Source organism: Grammomys surdaster, unplaced genomic scaffold (genome assembly GCF_004785775.1).
Source record: "Grammomys surdaster isolate TR1022 unplaced genomic scaffold, NIH_TR_1.0 203, whole genome shotgun sequence".
NCBI lineage: Eukaryota > Metazoa > Chordata > Mammalia > Rodentia > Muridae > Grammomys > Grammomys surdaster.
The window spans coordinates 8,487,476-8,514,694 of record NW_021604648.1 but is presented as its reverse complement, the minus strand read 5'-3'; the positions used below and the strand labels follow the sequence as shown (position 1 = coordinate 8,514,694).

Genomic DNA, 27,219 nt, shown 5'->3' with positions numbered 1-27,219 from the left:
TGCTCTTGCAGAAAAACTCAAAGTCTGGGTCTCAGTGTCCATAGACAACTCACTACTGGCTGCAACTCCAGTTCCACTGGACCTAATGTCCTTTTCTAGCCTCCTTGGGTACCAGGTACACTGGTGATGCACAGACACATTAAAAGGAAAAAAAAATCCTTTTAAACCATTTCAAGCCTAACAATGTTCATTCCATTCTTAGTTATATTGTAATACCACTTTTATAAGTTATTCCTTTAAAATTCTCCAGTACTTTTTTATATGCTTGTTTCAGTTTTAACATCTATCTTAGTTATAATGTAAGACAAAACCAGGTTTCACACTGTAATTTTGGAGTTGCTAAATTTTATTCATAAACCAGAGTACTCTTTGGTGCTATAACCAAAGAAATCACATGAAGAAAGCCTTTTGACTCCCACCAAAAAACATTACAAGTTTTAATACTGTATATGTACCATGTCTTTATCTTCTATAAACAGAAGAATATCTTATCTGGGAGTATGGCTCATAGCTGGCACTGCACTCATGTTTTAAAACACACATAAGACATAAGAGTCACATTCTAAGGTTACTCAAGAAATACAAACAAAGATTGTTCATCATTCAATTTATTACATGTATGAATATTAACATCTCATGTTATCCATCTAATTGAATCAAAACCAACAAAGAAAAAAGTTAACCATATTTTTCATGTGAACATTCTTATACAGAATCCCTGTAACTTAAAATAGAAATGTGTTCATCTGCATTAAATTGACAATTTTAAAAATATTTTCTAAAAAGAAAAATGACTTTTAGTACTTAAAAATATTTTTTAGTTGCTTGATGGCATCAGTGTCCAAGTTTAAGAATAAGAGTTACTGTTTCATTACATACTTTTGAAAAGTGGACACTGTGAATGATTCTAGCTGGAGATACATATCTATATGTAAGCACATATGTCCTTTTTGTTTGTTTGTTTTAATCTTGCTTTTCGATTTGAGAAAACCTAAGTTTGAACTTTGCTGCTTTAAGTCCCAGGAAGCTACTAGAAAAAAAAAGCATCACGTTAAGATTGCTGTTCAGTTCCATTCTTGCCCAATAAAAGTATAGAAACACTGTCTTTATTTGATGGTGTGCATAAATATTACACTCCATGGATAGCAAAAATATTTTTTATTTATAATTTACAGTTCACAAGTGAAAATTGTACATTTGTACACATACAATTTCATTTTGTTACATTTGCACTCATCTACAGAACTTTCACACAACAAGCACCTGAAACTGTGCAGGCAGTAGGAAATGCAAATACTAAAATGTATTTATTAACCAAATGATAGCTGAAGGCCCTGCCACAGCTAGACAATTTATATAGATATGTCTATATATACATAAAAAAATTCTTCACCTAGATCCAACAGCAGCTTTTGTTAAAAAAAGAAAAGCATACCTTTCTCATTTTATTTAAACTGACTCAACGGTATCATTTTCTGTTTTAATTTCAGTGGGTGTTGCTACACTTTCTTCTGAACAAGCTGGTGGGGCATCAATTTGTTCTTCCTTAACTTTGGGACTTTCACAGGGTTCTTGCAATTCGTTTTTGACAATGTTCAACATAATGTTCAAAGGGTTTTCAACTGGTGTCTTGCTGGGAGATGGTGTGCAATCAAATGAAGATGTCTACAAAATAAAAATCACTATAAGTACTAATGAAGGTTCAAATCATACTAAGTAACAACCCTGTAAGAGTTCAGACAAAAGACTGCCACATTCAATTACAATGCTTGCTTCCCACAAGCTAATAACACTGTTCAGTATGTACTCAGCTAGGAAGTACATAAACATCGATCTCACTAAAAGAAGTCAGAGGCTTCAGTAGTTAATTGTTATAATACAGAGGGTAATCCTAAAGGCAAGGTATAAATATAATTGAATTTCTAGGGCTACTGGACTGGTGTGTTACCAATTTTATATAAGTCATCATTTAAGTATATCAGAGCTGGGAGGATGACTCAGTGGATAAAATAAAGTTTACCACGCAAGTGTAAGAGCCTGAGTTAAAATCTCCAGAACACACATAAAATTTGGATACATAAGAGAATCCCTGGGAACTTGTAGAACAGGTAGCCTGGTATAATCACAAAAGAAAAGAGACTCATGAAAGGTTAAGGACCAACACACAAGGCTGTCCTCTGACCTCCACGTGTGTTTTCTGGCACATATTCAACTCGAATTCACATACATGAAAGAAAGTACAGACACAAATATTTTTATTTATTTACAGTGTTGCTATGTGGTCCTGGCTAACCTGGAATTCATTATGTAGACCAAGCTGGTCTCAAATTCTAAAGTTCCTCCTGCCTCAAGTGCTGTGATTAAAAGGTATGTGCCACCAACGCCTAGCCTAACAAATTTCAAAATATCATTCCTCTACTAAGTGACTGACTATACGTAAGAAAAAAATTAGTTCTTTCCAGAGCCCTAAAAATTTATGCCCATTTTGATCATTCTCTTTAGTTTTCTACTTTTCTCTGCTTAGTAGCCCACTAAAAGTTTAAAAGATTCAAGTAAACAAAGCAAGAAATACAAAAACATTACTACGAGTTTTAATTATTTGTATTTTATCAGTGATAAATCAGTGTAGATCAGAGCCTAATGCCAATATTTAATAAACAACCTACTAACTTTAAAAAAGTAAAATTTATTAATGTAAGTAAAAACATATAATACCCAAAAAGAACTTACATTTTGGTAATCTTCATAACATGATGGATGGTAAATCTGAAGAGGAAAAACAACAGCCATTACATGCATGTTCATTTATAATACATTATTCTGATTGAATTTTTAAATCAAAGGATGATAAAAATCATTTGGTCAAAAAAAATTAGTAAAGTCCAAATGTTTAACTTTACCTAACTTAAAGAGTGAAAAATCATTTCTCTTTTAAACTCGGCTTTGTGCACTTACAATGTCTAGCTTTATTTTCAAGAGAGTAACAGTTCTGATTGAAATACAGTGTAGACAGAAAATCTAGTTGAGTCTAGCATCAGCCTCATATAGTTGCTAAAATCCCTCCAAAGGAAACACTAACTATTTAAAGTCAAGTATCTTTTTTACAAACCAAACCCAGAAAGGATTATGAATCATCTTCAAAAGGGTGAGTTACTCTAACAAAACATGATCATTAACACTTCCTTATAAAATAAAGAACTGGAAATTACCTTTCCATCTACTCTAATAGCATTTTTTAAGTGCCATTCTTCTTCCTCTTCATCCCAGTACTGTTCAAATTGTTCTTGACAGATTTCACAACTCTAAAATAGAATCATATAAAATTTACATTGTTCATTAAGATAAACGTATAGAATTTTAAGGAATGTCCAATAAATATTGAAGTTTTATGGATTGTTCCAGCCTTTTACAAAAAAGGTTAATAACATTTCACTATGTTAGTCACTGATGGCATCCAACCCAAATTGCTCATGAAACAGCCAAGATTTTGTTTTTTTAAAAAGCTTACAAGAAATTCTTTTATATTTGCTTACAACACTGTCTCATGTACCCTAAGCTGGCACCCAACTCCATACACCGGGCCTGATCTTGAACCCTGATCCTCTGTGCTACCATGCCAGGGATAAAACATAAGTGTTTATGACTTAAAAGGATGGGAGGAAAACTGCCAAAGACAGGGAATTCAAACACCATTTATTACCTCAACTGCTCCAGCTGGTCCAGCAGGTACACTTTGGAACTCCTTTTCTTTAGCAGCCTCCTGAGTTTTAAGGACAACCTCTTCATGAACCTTTTCAAAAAACTGGCTTTTTGCACGTTCTTCCAGATCAGCTATTTCTTCAAATTCTATCCAATCCTTAAAAGGGATTGATGTAAAAGATTATGTTCATTTCTGTCGACACTTTTATAGCTTTATCATAATTGTAATCACTTTAAAGTTATGGGTACATTTTCATATAATATGCTCTGCTGTTATTTTAATATACTTGTTTTCTTTGAGGCCTATTAACTAATTATTTTTTTTCTTTCTGACAGGGTCTTAATATGCAGCCCAGCTGTCAATCATGTAGCCACGCTTGGCCTTCTGGCAATCTTCCTTGTGCCTTATCCTTCCACATACTAAGATTACAGGCAACCAAATCAGGCAGTGACTGAGATTGTAATGCTTATTTCCTATTAACTCTAAGATACCACTAACTTAGGATAAAACGTCACAACTTTTCATTTACACTTATTTTGGGACTGGAGAGATGGCTCTGTGGTTAAGAGCATTTATTGCTCTTGTGGGACCAGGGTACTAACATGGTAGCTCAAAACCATCTGCTAACTCCACTTCCAAGGGATCCAACACCCTCTTTGGCCTCCTCAAGCACTATATGCATAAGGGCATTCCACTTTAATGAATAGCTAAAAGTTCCAACAAATACTAAACAAAGAAAAATTAGATAAAGGATTTATGGGTACAGGTGCTCCAAGGAAGCACCTGAGGTGTCAGATCTCATGGAGCTGGAAGTAGAGCAGAGATGCTCATACACAAAATAATCATAAATCTAAAAAACAAAAATCTATATTCCATGGATCAAGTTTTATTCAGAAAGTTCATGTTAACTTTCAGCAATTACTCAAACATATCCTTGAGACTGTAACTGGCATCTAGATAACTCGGAGGCGTGTAGATTACTTACTGTTAGACTGTAGTACCAGCGTCTATGCGTGACTTTCCTGCTAACATCTTTCTCAGTTCTATTTTGCCGATAATGCCAATCCAAGTGATCTGCATAAACATCTGTCTGGGATGTCGTAAACCTCATTCCACAAGAGTAACATTGAATCCCAGTGTACAGCCGGTTTATAACACTATCATAACGTCTATTTCGGGGAAAAAAAAGTCAATTTTAAGACATGACAGTGGCTAAAAACAAAATACCTAAGTTTTCTATATCTTAAGAGAAATCAAACCAGAATGATCTATGTAAAAATTACTATGTTACTGACCCTTTTTACTTTAGCTTTGGTTAAGTGTGAAACATAGAGCCTATTTTCTTATTTATAAATTTGCCTTGGCTACTTCCTTTTGGCTAAAAATGGTGTAACACTATAGGCTAACAAGGCAATGGCAATTCAACTGCTTAGTATGAAGTTACTATCAATATAGAGAAGACATAATTAGTAGAAAGATATGGCAAGAGATTTCACCTCCCTACAATATTAATGTTTTGAATAAATCAAATGTTCTATTCCAGTTTAAAGAATAGTTAAAAGTTATAAGTAATAAAATAGTTTGCGTAACAAGAACTAGAAAGTGATCTAAAGAGTTATTGTGTATGTATGTTTACGTGCACATATGTGTACATGGACTCATGGGTGCAGGTGCCCAAAGAGGCCATGGAGCTGGAGGTGCAATAGGTTATGAACCACCTCATGTGGATGCTTGGAATCCAACTCAGAGATTCTGGAAAAACAGTATGTGCTCTTAACCATTGAGCTATCTCTCCAGCCCCTAATGTTTACATCCTATTTACAGTTGTTCCTTGCTATCTAGAAGTAGAGCATGATGGCTCACACTTGTAACCCCAATATTCAGAGTTCAGCTCAGGCTAACAAGACATCTCAAGAAAGAAGGAAAAAAATGATAATAAGAAAATAAATATAAAAACATGAAATAAAGGCATGAATAACTATTAGTGCCTAATATTTAAACTTGAGCAGCAGATAAAAAAAGGTAGGATTCACGCCACTATTATCTGAATGACTGTCACAGATAGAAGTACTTATCACAAAAGCTTGATGGTACGAGTTCAACCCCAGAAACCACGGTGGATGGAGAGAACCAACTCCCAAAAGTTGCCCTCTAGCCAACACAAACATGGTAACATGCATGTACTTCCACTCACACAAGTACAGAAACAATGCACATTAATAATCAAAATTTTAAAACGTCACATACTGCTTCAATTCTTCAATTGTGAAATTAGTAAGATCTGGAACATCTTGATCTTCATTCTGATCCTCCTCCTCCTCAGGGGGAGGCTGAGCAACAGCCTCATTTACCTCTGCAGTTGAGAAGATTCATTTTCAATACTATATTCTGTTCTATTCTTTATAGTAAAACACTGGTTACAACATACAGAAATCTAGCTAGTATTAAATATGTTTGATATGAAGTTTACTGGTAAAGGAACCGAAAAACATTTCTTAAAATCTTGTTTCCTCAACATTCAAATTATTTTAAAACACCAAATTAATAGATGGACTAGTAAAAATTGGTACATGATATTTGTAGTAATGTTAACTAAACAGTGGGCCAGAAGGATAGTTAAATCTTTCAAAATTGTTAACATTTTCATTATAAAAAATTACACTTGTTTTTCAAAAAACACCAAAAGGTATACTAATTTATTCAAGAGTAGAACTTTACAATAACTTCTTATACCCCATAATAATAGTATCTCTGACCTATTAAACTTGGTGTATATAAGTATACAGCCATATACTCACGTGCTGTAGCTGAATCAGGCTGTGACAATTTGAGAATTCCTGTTTTTAGTAGTTTTGAAAACAATTCGTTTACATCCACCTGACTAAGATGATTATCAGGATATGCCTTAGGAAGACCGCCTTTAAAAAAAAAAAAAAACAAAACACATCCTTAATAGAACAAAGATTCATATCATACTAAGTATTTCTTCAAAGTTACAGCTTTCTTCAAGATATTCCAACAACAACGAATCTTTTTAATGATGAGTTTAATTATTTAAAAAGCTCAGGTTTTCTTTTTGGCTGACAAATCATTACTTGAAAAATATTCTATGATAAATACTAAAGTACTTAGTATTTTAGAATAAATAATAAAAATGTGTAGCCGGGTGGTGGTGGCGCACGCCTTTAATCCCAGCACTTGGGAGGCAGAGGCAGGCGGATTTCTGAGTTCAAGGCCAGCCTGGTCTACAGAGTGAGTTCCACGACACCCAGAGCAACACAGAGAAACCCTGTCTCGAAAAAAATCAAAAGAAAAAAAGTGTGTGTGTGTGTGTGTGTGTTTATTATAAATATAAAACTTATTTATTAAATTTTTAAAATATTTTAAGTTATTTAAGCTAAAATTATTTAAATTTTTTATATATTTACATTTTTTAAAGGGGATATTACTTGTCACTTTATCACTTTATTTTCACATCAAATAAAAGCAGGAGTCAAAGAACAATAAGCCTTATGATCCTTCTATGTATGCATCACCATGTCTAAGACCAACTTCCTCCACCTTTCTACTTTGCTAGCTCTGATCTAACCACCTCAAAAAGTAGTTCTCCAAAGATTAAGTAGTGAAGCATGTCTTTAAAATGACCAAAGCCAAAGTTGTAATGCTGACTGTTGCTCCTGGCATGATAAACCAGAGAAATAGTTCATGAAAGGGTATGAACCCTAAAGCACAGGACACCTAGCCCCTCTGATATTAGTTGAGCTGGCCTTGCAAAGGAATTCAAATCATTGCTAAGCACTGCCAAAGCACTTACCAAAGCTTTAAGAAATTGAATAAGACAACAATCTTCTCAAACCCCATTATTTTGCTAGCACTATCCTAATAACTAATCCTTTAACTCATTGTAAAAACAGTACAGCAGGTAGGCAGAAAAGTGCTTACCTAGGAAACTCAAAGTCCCTAATTTGGGTTCTAGCACCATTTTAAACAGTGTATTTTATCAGGCATGGTGGTGCATCCTCATAATCCCCAGCATTCAAGAAGCAGAAGCAGGTAGATCTGTTAAGAGGCCAGCCAGGACTACATAGTGAGACCCTATGTAAACATTAAGTAATATTTTAGTGTATACCACTGTTAATCATCTGCCTACACCTCTAGGAAGAAATTCTAAGCTATGAATGGCAGAATCAACTTGTATCCATAATACATACCTCTGACCATTAGATACATCCAACACAGTGCATTTATATATATGTGTATGTCTGTGTGTGCATACATACATGTATGTATGTATGTATGTATTTAACTGTCTATTCAAATTAAATATCTGAATGCAGGAATAAGTTTGCCTCAATATTTAATCAATTACAATGGCATTTACACAAGTTCAGCATTTGTATTCCATTAGAATGAGCTATTTATGTCTAAGAGGGATAATTAGCTATTCATTTGTTTGGAAATATCCAAGCTCTACAGTGATAAATAAAGAACATTATGATACTAATTCCTGGAATTTTATCTAGAAATTCTAGTTTCTAATTGCAAGACATGAAGTAGTTGCTTATTGCGACCTAAATTTTTACTGCTTGTAAAAGAGGAGTAATAGTTCCTGCCTGAGGTTGACATGAGGGTTTAAAGTACTATTTGTAAGACAATGAGGTGTTATTTGGCACAATATACAGTACTTATAGGGGGAGAGCTATCTGTCACACTAAAAGTTCTTTAAAGGATGAACCTTACTGAATTCCTCCTAGCACAAAGCCTTGCATGCAATGCAGCAAATGAACAAAAATAGAGAACTTCAGAAGGAGGACTTTTTTTACTTTCAATTAAAGAATATTAAGAAAATCTGAAAGACAGCTTCCTAATAATAGTTCATACTTTTTGAAAGAAAAAGTAGAACTTAAGAAAAATACATATAATGCCTAATCCAGTATTCCCAACCCAGGGAACAAACTGTCATTTCCTCTGCAACAAGGCTCGTACATAATTTTAGATAGATAGATAGATAGATAGATAGATAGATAGATAGATAGATAGATAAAACGCAACACTCTAAAAACCAGAAAAAAGTATGAAGTTCTTAAACCTTATGTCATTAACCTCAACATGACAAACTTTTTCTAAAGACTTTTATTTTGTATGTGTGTAGGCACATGTGTACAAGTGCCCATAGAGGTCAGTATGCATGTATGTCTGTATATGTGTGTGCACATGTGTATAAAGATATGTGCACACATGTTCAAGTACTCATAAAGACCAGAGGTACTGGGTCTCCCTGTAACTCAAGCTACAGGTTATGAGCTACCTGATGTGGGTACTTGGAACTAAACATAGGTCCTCTCAAAAGCAGTACATATTCTTAAATTTGAAGCCATCCCTAAATCCCCAAGGAATTCTTTATTCAACAAGAAAAAGTAGTTTCTAAAGAAAAATACAGTCATATGGCACTTAAAACTTACTTTTTACACATTTCATTTTCTTTTAAATTTTAAGAAATTAATATTTCTTCCAAGAAATGCCAAGAGTACTATCTCCTCCTTTTATAGAGAAAAAAACTGAACGAGGACAACACTTGTTTATGCTTGATGCAGCCATAACTATACGATGGAGGGGAGAGAGGGTTTGCTAACTTACCCTAATTGTCCATCTAGAGATTAAAAGAATATGTATTAAATTCAAATGGACAGAATTTTAAGAACTAATTCATAAAGTAAGTTATGAAAATTCTTTAAAACTTTGTGAAGTCAGTAACAATATAAGTATCATTTGTTTGGAGGTGGGTTGTTTTTTTGGTTGTGTCTTTTGTTTGGGAGATTTTTGTGTGTAGTATGGGTGCTTGGGATGGAACTCAAGACTTTGTACATGCTAGGCAAGTGATCTACAACCAAGCTACTCTCTAGACCCAAAAGTATGCTTCTGAAACAGCTTAGAAATGTTTTGTTTGGCTTGAACCCAGGGCTTCATGCATCCTGGGTAAGTACTGTACCCTAACACTTGAGCTAAAACAAGTATCACAGCAGTATATTATATATATGAGTGTATATTCATTATTAGTTATGATTCACTCTAAAATAACAAAAATTCCTATCAGAAGACCTGACTAAAAAAATTACAGTTTTCTATTGATCCACCCATTAAAAACTTTCAAATGAATCATTTCATGAGATGGTATCCCCCAGTATTTATGTTTACTGGATCATAGTACACACTTAAAAATGCTACAAATAGCAACTAAAGTTTCTGCAATTTATAGTTTTCTTCACCCTATCATAACAAAATTATCATTCCTCCAGCCAACCTCCACTCAACAGATTTCCTTCCCTCTTGATAACACTCTATGTCCAAAAATCTAGTTGTAAAACAAGGTTTGCATGACAACAGGTCAACAACATAAACTCTGAGGATAAAAACCAGATTAAATTTCTATAAATTGAACACAATCTCTCAAAAATGCCATTTTCTAAACTAACAGCTACTGAACAAAAGTTATGTCTTGAAAATATCACACAGTTCAAAAGTACATACCTGAAGGATTTTGAATAAAAGCTCCAGGATTCTGTGGATGAACTGGTAAAAACTGTTGTCCTTGACCAAACGCTACTGGCTGAGCAACACCAGTCAGAACCTTTAAGATAAATATTAATTTTAAGAACATTCTTTCTATAAATTTCTAATCAAATTCTATCACATACAAATCACATACAAATGCCCTAAGGCCCAGGTCAGTCTGATATTAAAAGATTTAAAAAGTAACAACTATTGTACTTTCACAAACTTTAATAGCTTCTGTTTCAGAGTTCTAAAGAATTGAGACTAGGTTAAAACTTCCTTTAAGTGAGGGAGAACATTCAGGATACAGAGGTAGGACTCTGAGTTTGAGGGTAGTGTGGTCTACAGAGAGAGTTTCAGGACAGCCTGGCTACACAGAGAATCCCTGGGGGGTGGGGAGCAATAAGGGGAGACTTCCTTAAAGTATAAAGAAATCCTATGTGTTTATGCTATACAAAAGTCACTTTACCCTGGGGGTACTTTTCCTTATTTCACAAAGTCATAGCTGCTAGTTAACAAAGCTGAAGTCAGAATTCCTAACCTTGGCTTTTTCTACTCAAAAGTTTGTTTCAGCCAGGTATGATGGCACATAACTGTAATCCCAGTAGTAGTAACTTGGGATCTGAGAAAAGAGAACTGCAAATTTAAGGTCATCCTGAGTTATGCTAACAAGACCATGTCTTGAAGAAAAAATATGCAGCAATGTGAACTTCAAGTAGTCATCCTATTTTGCCATCATTTTTGAGTAAGGTTATAGCTGAGTTCAAAGTATATTACAAAAGTCATCAAAGGGAATAAAAAAACAAAACGGCTGGGGAATGGTAGCTCACATCTATAATCCCAGCACTTGAGAGGCTAAGACAGGGTAACTGTCTTAAGTTTGAGACGGGCATGGACTACACAGTTTGGGGTCTGGACACCCTGGACTACAGAATTGAGACCTTATCTATAAAAAAATAAATGTGTAGGCCTTAAATTATGGCATAACGGTATATCATCTGCTGAGCATCTCCGAGTTTAAGCTCCAGAACCATAAAAAGATAAAGATTACAATAAAGTAATAAAATAAGTACTGTAGTTAGTAGTAGCATACAAATTTGGTATTTTGGATTTAGTTATATAAATCTTTTATTCTATTATTTTATATGTACAGTGTATATTATATATACTGTTATAATTTATAAATCTTGTTCACTAGCCATGTGACATCTCAATGGCGTAGAACACACACACACACACACCAACTGGATACATCACAGGAAAAAAAAGACTAATCTGGTAATAATAGTATTTCTACATAGTTGAGTTCCAGGTCATATGGAATTACACAAAAAGACCCTGTCTCAAAAACAAACAAACAAGCTGGAGTTGGCTCAGTAGTTTAAGAGAACTGGCTGGCTGCTCTCACAAAGAACCTGGATTTGGTTCCCAGCACCTCCTTGGTGGCTCACAACCACCTGTCATTCCAGTTCCAGGGGAAATCTGATGGCTTCTTCTGGCCTCCAGGGTCAATACACACACATGGAATATATACATACATGCAAGAAAGCATTCATACACACAGAATACAACAAATAAATCTTAAAAATATATATATATGCAGAATAAAGCCTGTAAATGGTAAACAGGCCCATAAACTGACCTCCACAGCAAGCTCTAGTCAGCTTGAGCTACAAATAAGACTTTTTCGAGACGAGGTTTCTCTGTAGCCCTGGCTGTCCTGGAGCTCACTCTGTAGACCAGGCTGGCCTCAGAAATCTGCCTGCCTCTGCCTCCCAAAGTGCTGGGATTAAAGGCGCGCGCCACCACCAGCCGGCTAGTAAGACTCTTAGAACAACAAAAACTGCACAAGTATATGGATGGATGACTGTACACATTCATATGACTACAACATAGCAGAAGCAGAGAGCAAGTTTGCCATGTGGACATTAATATCAAGGAATTGTATCCAACTAGAGTACCTAAAAAATGTGAAAATAGAAAATTAAAAATTGTTGGGCAGTGTTGGCACACGCCTTTAATCCCAGCACTTTTGGAGGCAGAGGCAGGTGGATTTGAGTTGGAGGCCAGCCTGGTCTACAGAGTGAGTTCCAGGACAGCCAGAGCTACACAGAGAAACCCTGTCTCGAAAAAACAAACAAAAAAACAAAAACAAAAACAAAAAAAAACAAAAAAAAAGAAAAGAAAATTAAAAATTATAAAAGTATATACAACTTCATTTCTTACTTAACTCAGACTAAGGAAATTCTTTCTTAAAAAAACATTCAAAGCGAGTCAGTTCTAATGGTTTCTTTTAAGCAATGAGTGTTCAACAGCTGTTCAGGGTAATGGAGGTCTTTAGCATTAAAAAACAAGAATTCAACAAAAAAATGTGCAGTGAGGCCAGTAAGAGAGCTCAGTGGGGAAAGGTGCCTGCCATCAAGCCTGATGATCCCTGGAGTACACATGGGTAAGAGAAATGTGCTTCCCACGAGTTTCCCTTTGATCTCTGACCTCACCATGGCACGTATGCACACAAAACACACAAAAATATAATAATAAAACAGTTTTAGTGGCATAGTCAGTAGAGTGACTACCTATCACACACAAAGCCCTTGTTTAACCCCCAGCACTGGGAACAATGGGCATGCCTGTAGTTCCAGCACTCCATGGGTGGAGACAGGAGACTCAAGTTCAAAGTCACCCACTGGTACAGAGTTCAGTACCAGTCAATGCTTAATGAGACCTTTTCTCTCTCTCTTTCTCTCTCTCTTTCTCTCTCTCTCTCTCCCCCTTTCTCTCTCTCTCACGCGCGCGCGCACGCACGCACACACACGCACGCACACACACACACACACACACACACACACACACACAAACGGGGAGGGCTGAAAAGGTGCTTCTGTTGTTAGAAGTGCTTTCTGTTCTGCTCTTCCAGAGGACCTAACTTCAGGTCCCAGCATACACATGAAGCAGCCCACAGGAGCTCCAGTGCCCTGCATCTAGCCTCTGTGTCACCTGGACACACTTGGAAAGACAGGCACATAACACATAAATTATGATCTTTTAAAAATAAAATAGGCCGGGCAGTGGTGGCGCACGCCTTTAATCCCAGCACTTGGGAGGCAGAGGCAGGCAGATTTCTGAGTTCAAGGCCAGCCTGGTCTACAGAGTAACTACACAGAGAAAACCCTGTCTCAAAAACCCCCCCAAAAAAAAAGAAGGCTAAAAAAAAAAAAAGCTGGGCAGTGGTGTCGCACACCTTTAATCCCAGCACTTGGGAGGCAGAGGCAGGCGGATTTCTAAGTTCGAGGCCAGCCTGGTCTACAGAGTGAGTTCCAGGACAGCCAGGGCTATACAGAGAAACCCTGTCTCAAAAAACCAAAAAAATAAAAATAAAAAAGAATAATAAAATAAAATAGGTGCACACATTCCATTAGAGAGAAGGAAGACATGAAGAAGACTGAGATGATTCAGTATCTTGGAAGAGCTACAATCATTGAGTTTAAGTGGCAAACATCAACCCCCAAAAAACTCTCATCTCACTTTCCTAATACCCAGGTGTTTAATTAAGAACTTGTACCATAAAGTACATTCTTAAAGCTTTCCCCAAATACTAAAAACAATTTTAAAAAAAAGTTAACTCAACCTTGAGAATTAACCTTCACAGAATTTGAGAGTAGCCTAGACTACAAATCTGTCCTAAAAGAAGTTTACTTACCTACATAATTACCACATATCACATAATTTTAGAACTAGGACAGCTTACCTGTTGAGATGCCTGAATATTTCCTACTGACATTGGTGTGGGTAAATTGCCAAAGTTTCCAAACTGAGAATTCTGAAGATTCTTTTCATCAAAATAGTGTCCGGAAGCTCTGTTAATGGGATTTGGGAAATTCTGGTTTCCAGGGCCATGTGGTCCATTAAAATTTGGTCCTTGAGGTGTATCAAATATTTGTTCATGTCTTTGGAACTGTAATCCTTGAGATGGGACATTAAAAGCACTGCCAGGTGGATCACTGTATGGGCCAGACTGATTGAAAGAGTCAATCCTTTGTGAAGGATGATTGTCAAATCGAGTTCCTTGTAAACCAAGAGGAATATCAAATCTTGATGCTTGCTGGTGTTGTGGCCCATCAAATCTTTGAGGTACACCATCAAATCTCGGTTGAACCTGCTGTCCAGGTGGCCCATCAAATCTCTGTGGACCTGGCTGACCAGTTCTTTCAAATCTAGGACCTGGCTGGCCATGTAATCCATCAAATCTTGGCAAAAGTGATGGCTGACCTGGCTGTCCATCAAACCTTAAAGAGTGACAACCTTCAAATCTAGGACCACCTTGACCCAGAGGCCCTTCAATTCTCAGGCCACCTCCTGGCACAGGACCTTCAAACCTCATTCCACCTCCTTGTTGAACTATAGGTCCTTCAAACCTGATCCCAACCCCTGGTTGACCATGTGGTCCCTCAAACCTAAGGTTCCCACCTAGTTGATTATGTCCTTCAAATCTCAGCCCAGCTACAGACTGACCATGGGGACCCTCAAACCTCATTCCAACTCCTTGCTGTAGCAAAGGGCCCTCAAATCTGATACCACCACCACCACCTGGCTGACCATGAGGACCATCAAACCTAATTGCAGCCCCTGATGGACCATGACCCCCTTCAAATCTAAGTCCTCCTACGGGCTGACCTCGAGGATTATCAAATCTAAGACTGCCCACAGGCTGTCCATGAGGTCCCTCAAACCTGAGACCACCCACAGGTTGACCACGATGTCCTTCAAACCTAAGACCACCCACAGGCTGACCCCCTGGTCCTTCAAATCGTAAACCACCTGCAGATCCCTCAAACCTCAGACTAGGTGAACCTTCAAATCGAAAACCACCTCCTCCTCCTTGACCAATTGGCCCTTCAAACCGCAGAGGTGTTCCTACTGGTCCTGGAGGACCTTCAAATCTCAAAGGGCACCCACCTCCTAACTGACCTTGTGGTCCTTCAAATCTCATAGGGCCTCCTCCCCCCATTTGTCCTGGTGACCCATCAAACCGAAGAGAACCTGGTGTAGGAGGTCCATCAATTCTAGGGCTTAATTTATTAGGTCCTTCAAAAATCATCTTGGCTGGGCCATCTCTCGTCACAGATGGCCTACCAGGTCCATCAAATAATGGTCGGTCTTCAGCTAGAGCTGTAAGTCGCTGATTTGTATCAAGGCCAGCAAATCTTGATGCTGGGCCATCTACAAATGGTTTATCTGAATCTTCATATCTAGGTCTCTTAAGTGGAAAACGATCATTGAATGGTGATCTCTGCTCCTCTCGTACGCCTTTCAAAAAGAAAAATATACATTTTCACTGAAGTGAATTTACACCCACATGTCTTATTTCTTACAGTTATCTAAAATTTATCCAAAGATAGATTATCTCACTATTTATTAGTGAATAGGGAAGAAACAGACAGCAACAGTAAGTTAAGAAGATGCCCTTTTGATTCAGATACACCTAGGATTAGAAAATTCACATCCTGTCAAGGTACATGCCATTTCACTTTGAGAGCAAATTACTTAACATTTCTAGTTTTGTTTCCTATTTGCAAAACTAGCATAACACATATCTCGTTGGGTTTTGTGGATTTAATCAAATTAAATATTTAGAAAATAAAATCTAATGAAGTCCCTAATATAACTGAATTTATAAATTAACTAGGTCCCTTCCCTTTCCATGGGAAAAGGCAACAAAACAGAGATACACACACACACATACACACAAAGGTAGTCTGAACAGTGATAAAATCCAGCCCCACTTAGCTTGTTCATTTTCCCTTCACTGCTGTGTGATTCAATAGGCATAATCTCATTTAACTTTTTCTACCTTTAGCAGAGACTTGCTCGTCATGTCTTCTCCGGCCCTCATGGGGTGAAAGATTCTCAGCATAAGTACGACTCCCAGATATAGGAGAAAGACGTCTTGCTCTTTCACTAAATTGTTCTTTTCTGTCAAACTGTGCTCCACTATTCCTACTTGCATGTTTACTTTTGGATGGCTCACATTCTATTCCAGACAACAAGGCATCAGTCAAAGGGTAGTCAAAAATATCAGGATCTAAGAGATCAAGTCTTGGAAATGAATGCTGAACCTGTGTCCTTTTCAGTTTTGCTTTATGTTCATAGTAGGTTAATTCAGCATCAGATAAGAGAGGTTTCTTTTTTAATCCACCTTTATTTTCTTCTTTAGGACTATCCCGTACACTGCATCTATGTTTACCTTCTTGATACTGAAATAGCTGTCGAATTTGATGCACAACAACAAGGAACTCATCCTGTGTAATTTCACCAGATGCTAAACGTTCACTCGTCTGCATAGGGATGACAAAACAAAATTAAGTATTTTAAATATAAAAATTACACAAAAACTGAATAAAAGAAAATAATTACATGAGATTAATGATAGTCACTACCTTTTGAAGTAATTCTCTTTTGCTTGCAAGAGTTAACTCTTTAGGAATTTGAAGATTGGCATCTACACTTAATCGATGCTGCTGCTTTGGGGCTCGAGGTGACAAAATGCCTTTAGTGCTTGACCAGCTCTCCCTATGCCTCAGATGAGGAGGTTTACTATGTTCATCACCCTGTTGTAAGCTGAAACCACAAAAGCAGTATTACTTCAAAGCGTTTATTTTAAAAATAAAACTCCCAGGCTGTATTTAAGGATACTTTAAAGATCTGGTTAAATAAAAATAGGAATACAAAGTTTATCTGAAAATTTTGAAAAAAGCAAACCAAACAGTGTAAGAATTCCAATTCTGAGTTTAAAGATTTAACTCAGGAGGAGAAGAATGATTATCTAGGTTTGATGCTAGGTTTGACCCCTAGCAGCAGTACTACCAGCACACACACATACACACATACCCATTAAAAAAAAGAAAAGAAAAGCTGATGGAGTAGAATCATGAATTCGAAGACAGAGTGGGCTAGTGGGGCTATATAGCTAGACTCTGTCAAAAAATACCAACAATTAAAATCAAAAAACAAGCAACTGTGATTCTTGCACCTCAAGTAGATGAGCATTTCTAAACTTTCACGTCTCTAATGAAATATAAAGTATTTAACTCACTGAGTTGTTTTAACAACTAGAAATATAACTATAACATCTAATTAATAACAAAACTAACACTACCTTTTAAATGCATATGGTAAAGGCAGGAATGAAGGATCACACCTATAATTCCAGCATTCAGGAGGCTAACGTAGTAAGACTGTCATTAGACAGAGGCCATCCTGCACTATTTACTTAGTGAGTTCAGGCCAGCATGACAATACACTTGAGTCTTGCCTTAATAAAGTAAAAATGTCAAAACAAAAATCATACATTTTGTATTTTACTAAAAACATCAGCAACATACCTTTTATTTTCTTCCCAACCAGATTTCCATCTTTTTGCAGACTTAGAGCTTTGCCAATTCTCTATATTCTCCTTTGGGTCACCACCTGACTTCATAGAATGTTGACCTGCAGTTTCTTGAGGCCGGTCCTCATCCATCTTCTTCAGTCGTCTGGGATCTCGAATATCCTGCTTAGCACTTCTCTTAATATTTCTTTCTTCCCTAGAAGGTGGTGGAAATTCTTCCATATGTGACTGTTTAAGTCCCGACTGACGCATCTTTCCAGCTTTGGGTGCCAAAGTGGGAGACATACTTCTTTGCCTTCGTTTTGGTGACCGTCTATCTCTTCTCTTTGGGGAATGTATAATTGGTGACCGAGACTTAGGTGACCTTGATCTTGATCTCTTTCTAGTACTTGATCTCCCTGGTTTTGTACCCTGTTTTTCCAATTCTTCTGTAACCATGTCTTGTTTCTGGACAATGCCATTTATGATTTTACTTCTACTTCCAATCAACCTGTGTTCGGATGATTTCATGTGCTCATCTTTATCCTTCTTCTCTGTAGCTTTTCTCTTTTCTTTTACATCTTCATCTTTGCCCTCAGCTTTATCCTGAAGATGCTTCTTTAACCGTGGATCTCTCTTACTCATATCCGACAACCTCATGCTTTCAGATTCTTGATTTTTCAAGTCTTTCGTGTGGGATAATTTGTTTTTCAAAGGTGATGGTGACTTAGATTTAGATTTAGATTTAGAATCTAACTGGTCAAGTTCTTTCTTGGTTATTCTTTCACCTGATTTATTTTTTTCTTGCTTGGATGAATTTAGTTTTTCAGAGGGTACATTCTTACTTGTTTTAATATCAGACTGGTTTATTGTGTTCATTACAAATTCTTTCCTGTGACTCTGCTCTTTACCATGGGAAGAATGTTGGCTCATCCTGTTAAGTCGGGGATCCCGGTTAGTTCCTTTCAAGTCTTGCATTTGTAAGGACGGACCCACTCTGCTCTTGTCAGGTTGTACAGGGACCTGATGGGGAGTTTTAACAGCCATAGTGGGAATTTGTGGAACATGTAATTTAGACGGTGCTGATCCAGGACCCAAGTTGGCTGTCTCCTGCTGAACGCTCAGAGATACTGCCTGAAACACAAAATGTTCATGTTAATACCAGAACCCATGGAGACTGTTTTATTTCCTTGTCACTATATAGACTATACTAGAACACTTCCAAATATCTTAATACTTAATACTGCATTAACAGTACATAACTTTGGGGTGGGGAAGGGTGAGAAAGAAGTTGTTAACCTTGGCAGGCCTGGAACTCAGAGAAAGGTCTGCCTGTCTCTAGCTCCCATTGCTGGAATTAAAGACATCACCAAGCATAGCAACAATATTCTATTTTTAACATATGAATATAATGAAGAGTCCAAGAACATAAAATGATCTTATTTCTTATAAGCCCTTTATATTTTCGAATATAATTTCTAATACAATGAAAAAAAAAACAATTCCTGAAAACTATCCACGATTCTAAACCAGACTATGGCTCAAAACAATAACATGACTAAACTCCAACTGCTCTGCATAAGACATAGAATGGTTCTAATTAAACTTTGTCAAAAAATGGTTCCTCTCAAAATGTTAATGAACTTAAAAATTCTGTCTTCCTACACTTCAATCTCAAACAAACTTAGATGCTAAGTAAAAACTACAGTCTTTCATGAGTGCAAACATACACACTCTTGGGTTTCTTTATATTTTTGATGACTTTTGTAAACTTTTAGAAACCTGATTTGCTCATGAATAGTAAAGACATTCACCACAATACACTATCTTAGAACTGAAATATTAAAACTGTACTAAAACCAGTGGTAAAAACAAAACTACATACAGTGCTAATCTGGTAAGAATAGTATTTTTTTTTTCCTAGCGCTTTTGAGACATGCTGCCCAGGCCAACCTCAAACTTGCTATGTGACTAACGATGGCCTTAACTTCTGATTCTCCTGCCTCCTATTCCCAACTACTAGAATTACAAACTTGTGCCAACCAACCTGGTTCTATGTGGCAATAGGGTCCCCAGTACTATATGTGTATGTGTGTATGTGTGCACACACATACAAATATATACATGTATCTATACACACATACACAATTCATATATATATATATATACACAGTGTGTGTTTGTGTGTGTGTGTGTGTGTGTGTGTGTGTGCACGTGCGAGTGTGCGCGTGTAAGGCTTTCACTATATAACCTTGGCAGGCCTGGAACTCAGAGAGAGGTATGCTTGTCTCTAGCTCCCAGTGCTGGAATTAAAGACATACATTACCATGCGTGGCAATATTCTACTTTTAACGTATGAATATAATGAAGAGTACACACATACACATTTGTATCCTAAGACAGCAATCTAGTACAACATATTGAGAAAAAGTACACCATTCATAAGTGTTTTTTAATAAGGATATAAAAATTTGGCTTAATCAGTACCATAATTTTTAAATTAAGTAGGGAAAAAACAAATCAATACAATATTCAAATACAAAGTAACTATTTTTCTATTAGAGTATAGTTAAAAACTTTTAATGTCAAATTTCCCCTACTTACCAGTTGTGCCTTAGCTTGTTCTAACTCAAGCTCCAGCTTTTTCTGCTGAAGTTCTAACAACTGTTTTTGTTTTGCCAGTAACTGTTGCCTTATTAGTTGTTCTTGGGTAAGATTCTTCTGTATATCAGGCACAATGGGAGGAGTGGAGATACTGGGGGAACTGACCACTGTGCCAGGTGTTGAAGGCTCATCAGGCTATAAGAAAAAAAGTACTATTTAAGCAAAACATTTATCTAAAACTGCCAAAGGTCAACTAAAAATTATCAACTCTACCCATCCATAATCATAAATATCCAATAAAAAGGTTCACAAAAAAATGCTTAGGGATTTAAAATGCCAAATGTTACATAAATGATAAGGTGATTGCATGTTCACATTTATTACTTCCTCAATTTAAAGTGATTCTAGTTTTGCTTTTTGGAAAGTTTACGTAAGTTAGCACTTGATAGTAAAATTGGACTACCATATACATCATTCATATAAAGACTTACCGATTTATTTAAAAATTTAGGATTCACATGGATGCTAGATGTATTCACATTAGGAGGCAGAGGTTTAATAGGCCAAGCAGGATCTAATGAATTGACTCTGACATCCAAGGCATACAGTTTCTTCAAAGGGAATATTTCATCCCATGTGGAACGTAATTTAAACAAACTTTTTCTAGTATTTTCATCCACCTAGAACAACAGAATAATTCTCTGGCTTGTTAAGTTACTATAGAATGTTATATATTTTAAGTATAAAGATACTTGCCAACTCACATATATTATCCGTTTGTACATAAATATCACAAAGACTTATTAAAGGCATCTTGGATCACTAAAGTTAATAAAGTTAGTTCTCAAAAGAAATCAGAAAAGTGGTATCTAATAAGACTTTGCAAGCAATCAGGCAACTTTTTATCTTTTAAAAAATCACAAATGTCTCCACATTTTAGGGCTTGATGTAATACTCCTAATAAACTCACTGGATGAAAACATAAAGCCAGAAATTGTTTTACCTGATGGTTAATTTTTTTTCAAGTTACTTGCTAGTAGCATACAGTTAAAAAGAGAAAACTATCTTAACCAAATGCAATATACCATGACTATTATTTGTGAACTTGGGGTACAGAAGATACCCTCATAATTTAATTCACAAACTTCTAGGCAAGAATGAGGATTATATATCTTGCCTGTTCACACTGTAATGTAGGTAAGGAGATTTTTAGAAAATAGAAAAATCCAGAAATTTTAGAAAATTAGCAAGACAGGTTTTTAACTTTAGCCCTATATCTATATTCATGTCTTCAGAGAATTTACAAAGTTGTTTTATGAACTGTAATAAAACTAGATTCAGTAGATACCAAAAGCCCAAATAATTGGAACATACTGAAATTTAAACCAGGTTAAGTTCCCCTAAGCTAATTATTACAAAGTGAGCTGTCCCTAGCCTCTGGTAATTAGTTCATAGCAAAGATCAAATATTCATACCACTGACACTTTTTAATATTTGAAATATAGCTTTCCAAACTAGTCCTCTATATACTATTTCTTTTCTACCCACTTAAATAACCCTACTACCCAACTGTACCATTCAGACAGCTGGTACTTTAAAAATATAACATCAACTACGTTGTTTGGAATCTTTAAATATCTTCAAGGGCCCTACTGCTCAGTGTGAATTACTTCAGAAAACACCTCCTGCTAACCAAACAACCAGTTACAGTGTCACAATGGAATGTACAATTTCTAGCTATGAACACTAACAAGCACTTCTTCGAAGCACTAAAGAGGAATTAAAGTATTTCCAGAATACCTTAAAGCAATTAACTGGTCCACCATTCACACATCCCTATAACTTAACACTTTAACAAGTTAACAACATTTTGGGGAAAAGACTGAATAGGAACCATGGGCTGAGGCACAGGTGGATCATGTTCCTACTCCCCAACACTAGATATTTAAACTACAAAACTAGGCACTCTCGAAGCTAACTTTTTGTCCATAGTCAACAAATAACTTCACATAACCAATACTCACACTTCAAAAATACACAATTATAAGCTAATTAAGGTAAATTGAAATCTTAAATGGATTAAACAGCATCCATTTTAATATTCTAACATAAAAAACTAGCAGTTGCCACTTTTCTTGAAAAGACCCTTTACAGTAAATATCCAAAACAATGAAACATTCCACCACCCAAGAAAACCCAACACAAGACCAGTATTTATTTAAGCTGGAACACATTTAAAAATTTTCAAATGTTTCTAAATATATATACCTTTTCAAACACACAAATAAATGTTGCAACTAGATTTTTAGTAAAGGCAGTGAGATACTCTCTTCCAACATTTTTCACGATAGAATCCATAAGGTACATAACTGGAAGCTTCTCTGAGGAAGGAGCCTGAAGTATAAAAAAGAAACTGACAAGTTTAGTATAGTGAATTATCACTAAAAAATTACTTTTAAAAGTGTTTTTAAACCTACAATACAGACCTCTAGTTTTGTTGGTACAAAACGCTTTTGAAGTTAACTTTATAAGCCTTTAAGTATGTGTTCAAAAGTACTTGTTTAAAATTGTTTTAGTTGTGCATTAAAAAAAAAAGCTCAGAATTATCAAGAGGAAAAACCATTATCTCTAGTACTTAATACTTAATATAGATTTGTGTGCATTTGGTAAAGTGTTCAAAGTGACATAAAAGCAAAGGGAAAATATTTTCTGTAATCCAAGTGTCAGCTTGGGGATCTGTGTTTATGTTGTACCTGGAATCAATCAAGTACTCTGGTAGATCCCGTGGTTTCACTGGATAGTTTTATATGTTAAAGTCTATGAAGCTTTGTTGTTACCTACAAAATCATTAAGATTACTTTTCTATGTTCCAAATAATGAACTTAAACACACTTCACATACGAAGTCAATGGCAAGACGCTTAAACCTTGCACACAAACATGAAGAAGTGCAAGCTCGTTACTGATACAAGAAAAACTGGATAGAGGAGCCGCTGAGTCATGTAAGTCAGGTTCAACTGGACTGGAAACCTGGATGTCCTGAAGATTTTCTTCACAGCATGGACTGTCGTCGAAATATTTCTCCTCTTACATGCACAAACCAAGGATTCTAAATTTGTGCTGAGCCAGTGTGGTGATGCTGATAAAGGTACCAGCCCTTCCAGGGTAAAGTTGCCCCAGTTGAACTGCAAAGCCTACCCACCACTGACTTTTAGAAGGTACAGCAAGCTTCCAGAAAGCATCAGCAGGTTCACAGACTTGTTGAGGGACACTAACACACATGCCATGTAAGCTGTTAACTGACTCCACAGGAATACCCATGATTTAAGAAAACAGAACTTAGATGAACCCCCGATTACCCACACCATGTGTATATGAATCTAACTAAACACTTACCCATAGCTACCTGTAGCTAGGGCAGGCTCATACTTCTGGGGTATGCAATGCCATACTTCACAAAACAAATTGCCCTGACAAGTGTGTGGAAATGCTCTTGCTTCTGTTAACACCTTTACAACCAAAGTTGACTAAAGAAACGTTTGAGTAATTCTGTATAAAAAAAAACTTATTGCTAATAAAGGGTTCACAAAGCCACTGTGTGGGGGCAAACTACTAAGTACCAACATGTTAAATGTTTTATTGGTGTATCTTCACCTTATCACGTCTTGTTGTATTCCATTTAAGAAATTACTGCACTTAAAATAGGCTCTTTTAACACCACAATCTGTTCAATAAGCTAGTGTTTTATTGTACAAGTGAAGTCCTTCTATGTAATATCCTTTTTCCTGCTGTTATGAATAGTCTGAAATTAGGTGTTGAGTCCATTAGTTTAGTATTGCTGAGAAGCTAAAGAGTAAGGACACAAACATACACTCCCAGAAGCATTAAACCAAGCCAGTTGCTACCAAATAATGGCGAACCCTCCCCTCACCCCCAAACCCAGATTAAGAATCTTTGCCCAAAGTGACCTTTACATCTTCCACTTAGTCTGGCTTTACAAAAATAACCAGGAAACACGTGCCCAAAAACTTTGAGCTGACTTTTACCAGAAAATAGTCCACCTATTTTCACCACTTTGTGTAACAAAATACACAAATACAAGTTTTATGTGGTCAATATATTCTGCATAAAGTTTTCAGTTCTCCAAGGTCTCGTAGATCCATTTTAAAACCAGCAAGAACCTGTCTCCTTTGAATGGCAATCTGAGCTGCTAAATATTAGGTGCTGTGAATACCAATACCCAAAATATAGTTTGGAAACTTTTGTTCTTATAAATCCAAGTGCTGTTCTTTTTTTAAAGGTATTTAATGTTAAGTCTTCAACAAGGAAATAAAGGTACATTTTCTCTGCCAACATGTATGTGGTTATCAACAAAAAGTTGAGTATGAGGAGCACTTCCTTCTTAAACCTCATACTACTTTAAAAAACAGCTGTTTCACAGGCATTCAATGGGAAAAGGTGAAGACTTGTTTTAGCTGTCAAAATGAACACAGTAAATTTGCTGAGCCCTAAAGGAAAAAAAAAATTTTTCCCCCTCTTTAAATTAAGGTTTGAAAGGACCACGTGAAACCGTGTATCTTGTGAACTGATTTACCCAAAAGAGTGGATGGACCTAAAGAAGAATGAACCCAAGTCACTTAAAGACTTTTGTTTAAAACACACAACCACAAAAGTAAAAATTCTTGGAAACAGATTCTACACCTTACAAAGGTAAATAAAAAAGACAAATACATATTTTATATGTTTTATTCACAAATTTTATAATACCAGTCACACATTTCAAAACCATTTATTAGTCAGACCACTGAGTTGTACACTAGACAGAAACCGTCTCTAAACAATATATTGGTGGTTGTTGTTAAAGTGGCCTTTTAAAAGGGGTTCACTCTGCTAAAAGGAGGCTCATCCTGATCATTGCAATCACTAACAACTAGAGAAAAAAAAACTAAACCTTAAGTACAAGCTTGAAAAGTAACTTAAACGTATTAATTGGGAAGCGGTTAAGACTCAACATAACTAAGTTTAACAGTAACTTTACTTAAATGACATATCGCTCCCACATGAATCCACAGAAGAAGACCAGAGGGAGAACAGAAGGTAGCAAACGACTACTTCGGTCAAGGGGTGAAGAAAAGCAAGCCTTCACTATCAGGGAAGGGAAAAAAAGAGAATAGGAAAAGGAGGGACTGAAATTTTCAAAGAAACTTCAAGTGTTTGTTACCCACTGGGCCAATTCTCCACCTACAGGTTGGATAAGATCTGCCCCACACACCCAAACGCCACCCTCAGCCCAATTTCCCTACCACTGGGGCAAAATCAGACCCTCCGAGAGGAGAATAAAAGTTTGATCCAACAGCCCCCACCCCAATATGGGGTTGACGGGTGTGAGCAGCTGCCTGGCTGGCAGGGAATGGATTCTCCTCTCTTCCCTTTCGCATCATGTGCTTTGCAGGCGCCATGTTGAGCTAACAGGCCGCTGCTCCACTCGGGGCCAATTCCCTATACCCAACCCACCGACAGCTCGCTCCCAGGTCCCCCTTCACCTCCTTCCAACCCACAGAGCACAATTCCCCAAAAAGGACACTGAGGGAAAGCCCCTCCCCACCTTCTCAAGGGCTTAAGATGGTTTTTTAACTCTTTCGCTCCCAAAACACAAACTGCCTCTAAGTATTCCCCCATCCGAAAGGCTGTCCCCGATGCGTGCGAGCGTGGGGACGTACTCAGAGGTGGCCTAAATAGGGAGTTGGTAAGCGGAAATGGGGCTCCACCCTGCATCCTCCTCGCTCCCTCCCCGAAAGAGGCCCACGCTCCCAGCCAGGGCCAAAGACCAAGCCCGAGTCGGGGGTGGGGGGTTGGAGAGGAGGAACTCCGTCCCCCTTCGGATGGAAGCGAGACCTGGGATGAGGCTGACACTAAAATCAAGGAGTATTAGAAGAATAGGAGGCTGCGGGGTGTATAAAAACCTTGGCGGTTTGGGCCTCGATGAGAGAGACGATCTCCTTGGCGAAGGGCAGGTTCTCCTCGGCTAGAATGGTCAGCATATTGATGTGCGGTTTGCTATTGAAGGTCAGGTCTTCCAGCGACGACTGATAATCCCGACAGGCGTCCTCCCGGGCCCCCGCAGCCCCGGCCTCCGCCGGCGTCTGCTCTGACATTGCGCCGCGGCCCCCCTCCGAGGTCCGCCGCCGCCGAAGCTGAAGCCGCTCGACACCCCGCCTCCCTTCCGACGCCTCGGCCTCGCTCCTTGGGTCTCCGGCGGCTGCGGCTTCACCACATGCTGACCGCGGAGGGGGTATGGGGGACGACCCAGGGGAAACCTCGGGGAAGAAACGCCGCAGCCTCACGGGGAATCTCCGTCCACTTCCAGCCGCCGCCGGGGCTTCTTTCTCCACAGACACAAAATGGCGGCGGCAGTGGCGGCTCCAGCTCGGAAAATGTCTGTGTTCCCAACCGCTGCGTCGTGCGAAATGAACTAGGGGAGGGGAAATGTGCGATAAAGGGGCGGGGCCGTTGGAAACACCAGACGGGATTGGCTGGCCCGCGCGTGTCACAGGCCCCGCCCCCGGCCCTTCCGCAATACGTCCAAGCACCGCCTTCTTCCCCGGCCGAGTCTCGGCTTTCGCAACACCTCCTGCTCGGAGACGCCGTGCAAAGGACGGTCGGCTCTCATTGGCCAATTCGTAGGGGACTGTTCGGTCATTTGTTACCATAACAACCCATCCAGGGAAGCCAGTAGCGGACGGCTGCTCCCGAGGACCGGCCCAACCAGTTTATGAAAGCTGCACCAGGCTCCTTCCGTCCCTCCTTTGCACTCCTCCAACCACTGAGCGGCTCCGTCAATCATCCTCCTCCCGCCTGCCTCCTGAGTGCGGGCGGAGGTTGGCGTGAGCTGGAGGAGCGAAAACCTCCAGTCAAGGCCAGTCGCCAGGTCTCAGGTGCTCCCGGGAGCCTGGGCGGGGCTCGCCGGGCCAGCTGTCCCTCAGGCATTAAGGCGGGGG

General features: G+C 37.9%; 1 protein-coding gene across 2 annotated transcripts; it reads right to left on the bottom strand.

Annotated features, from left to right (window-relative positions):
- Positions 1-328: 328 nt before the first annotated feature.
- On the bottom strand, positions 329-26,713 carry Pcf11 (PCF11 cleavage and polyadenylation factor subunit). 2 transcript variants are annotated; one of them, XM_028770589.1, is made up of 16 exons: positions 26,185-26,713; positions 22,491-22,616; positions 20,714-20,902; positions 20,223-20,417; positions 17,635-18,752; positions 16,690-16,870; positions 16,104-16,587; positions 14,001-15,559; positions 10,229-10,328; positions 6,499-6,618; positions 5,948-6,053; positions 4,686-4,869; positions 3,701-3,856; positions 3,210-3,302; positions 2,731-2,766; positions 329-1,665 (listed from the first exon to the last, which is right to left on the bottom strand). In XM_028770589.1, the coding sequence occupies exons 1-16, from the start codon at positions 26,374-26,376 to the stop codon at positions 1,450-1,452; spliced, it is 5,055 nt and encodes a 1,684-aa protein (XP_028626422.1). In that variant the 5' UTR covers positions 26,377-26,713; the 3' UTR covers positions 329-1,449. The 2 variants fall into 2 exon arrangements, with proteins under 2 accessions (XP_028626422.1, XP_028626423.1); XM_028770590.1 differs by having other exon boundaries at positions 16,497-16,587.
- Positions 26,714-27,219: the final 506 nt, after the last annotated feature.